The sequence below is a fragment of the Triticum aestivum genome, chromosome 3A (assembly GCF_018294505.1).
Source record: "Triticum aestivum cultivar Chinese Spring chromosome 3A, IWGSC CS RefSeq v2.1, whole genome shotgun sequence".
Lineage (NCBI taxonomy): Eukaryota > Viridiplantae > Streptophyta > Magnoliopsida > Poales > Poaceae > Triticum > Triticum aestivum.
The window spans coordinates 425,344,335-425,345,614 of NC_057800.1; the positions used below are offsets into that span (position 1 = coordinate 425,344,335).

Genomic DNA, 1,280 nt, shown 5'->3' on the forward strand with positions numbered 1-1,280 from the left:
GAGGGGTAGGGGGAGGGGGAGGGAGAGGGAGAGGGAGAGGGAGAGGGAGGGAGGGAGAGGGGATAGCCTTTTACCGGACAAGGTTTAGAAGGCTTCACCGGTAAGGTAGAATTACCAGAAATTAGAGACTCCTGCTGTCAAAGCACAAAACCCATGTTGACATTTAAGATTATGATGGCTCCGGTTAGCAAAAGAGAGAGGGTGGGTAGCCTCTTACCGGACAAGGCTCAGAAGGCTTCACCGGTAAGGTAGAATTAGCAGAAAATAGAGACTCCTGCAGTCAAAGCACAAAACCTACGTTGAGATTTAAGACTATGATGGCTCCAGTTAGCAACTGAAAACAACTTACTTTATCGCCTGGTCCAGCCACTGTTCCGTCATCCTTTTTCTTTGGATGGTTGAACTTGCATTTAGACCCAAACTTACACTCACCAGTCTTTACAAAAAACTGCACCATCAAGAATATCGCTATGAACATACTGGCTAGTCCGCTAGATTCTGAATAGGGGGCTATGATTAGCTTACAGGACAATTTGGTTCCCCTGGACGTTCGGGATAGGATTCCCCAGCCTTTGTACCCTGTAAAATGAGTTTTAAGCAAGCGAAATAAACTTTTGGAGGAATGAAAGACACGAGGTACAATTGCCAGGTCGTCTCAAAAGACTGAAAAACAACAAAACTGAGAAGGGAACACAAATCAGAGGTATGACAGTTTCAAGCAAGTGGTTCATATGAAAACTGGAAATTGCATTGTTTTACTTCATACCATCAGACCTATATGTTTTTCCCGTTGACTTGGGTGTGGATATTTATTCTTCAAAAGGTAGATAAGGCCAACATGCTGAAGATATATTTACTTATTTTATATAAATGGGAATGGGTGTGTTGGTGCCTGGTGGTACTTAGTACATCACTACCCTGCTCTTGCATACCTAGTCCATTTTCCACCTTCCTAAAATCAACAATGAAAAAACAAACTAGCTAAAAGTCATCTCCTTATTTCCACCTTCCTACACATTTCTCAACAGAAAATAACAATGGAACACAATGAAGCTCCTAAGAAATTAACTTGACCTTTTTGCTAAAAACATCTAAGAAAGGAGATGTGTCGGGCTGTACAGGGCTTGAAGGAGCACGGTTGTGCAGCCTCTGTGGATTGGACTGAGTAGACCATGATGGCTTATAACGATCAATACATACTTTTCATCTTTATGGTAGTTAGCTAGTATCAAGTGACAACAATAATTTGAACTGCCAGAGGAGCAATATACATGCTGCCA

The 1,280-nt window shown here is 42.2% G+C and overlaps 1 protein-coding gene across 4 annotated transcripts in view; it reads right to left on the reverse strand.

Annotated features, from left to right (window-relative positions):
- The window catches only part of LOC123061487 (zinc finger CCCH domain-containing protein 8), a 9,264-nt gene that overhangs the window by 2,920 nt on the left and 5,064 nt on the right, over positions 1 to 1,280 (reverse strand). For 3 of the 4 annotated variants that reach the window (XM_044484610.1, XM_044484612.1, XM_044484613.1), the window contains 4 exons: positions 526 to 579; positions 350 to 448; positions 218 to 274; positions 75 to 134 (listed from right to left, as the gene is read on the reverse strand). In XM_044484610.1, coding sequence (XP_044340545.1) covers positions 75 to 134; positions 218 to 274; positions 350 to 448; positions 526 to 579 — 270 coding nt within the window. The remainder of the gene's footprint in view (positions 1 to 74; positions 135 to 217; positions 275 to 349; positions 449 to 525; positions 580 to 1,280) is intronic. The other variant, XM_044484611.1, reaches the window with a different exon arrangement.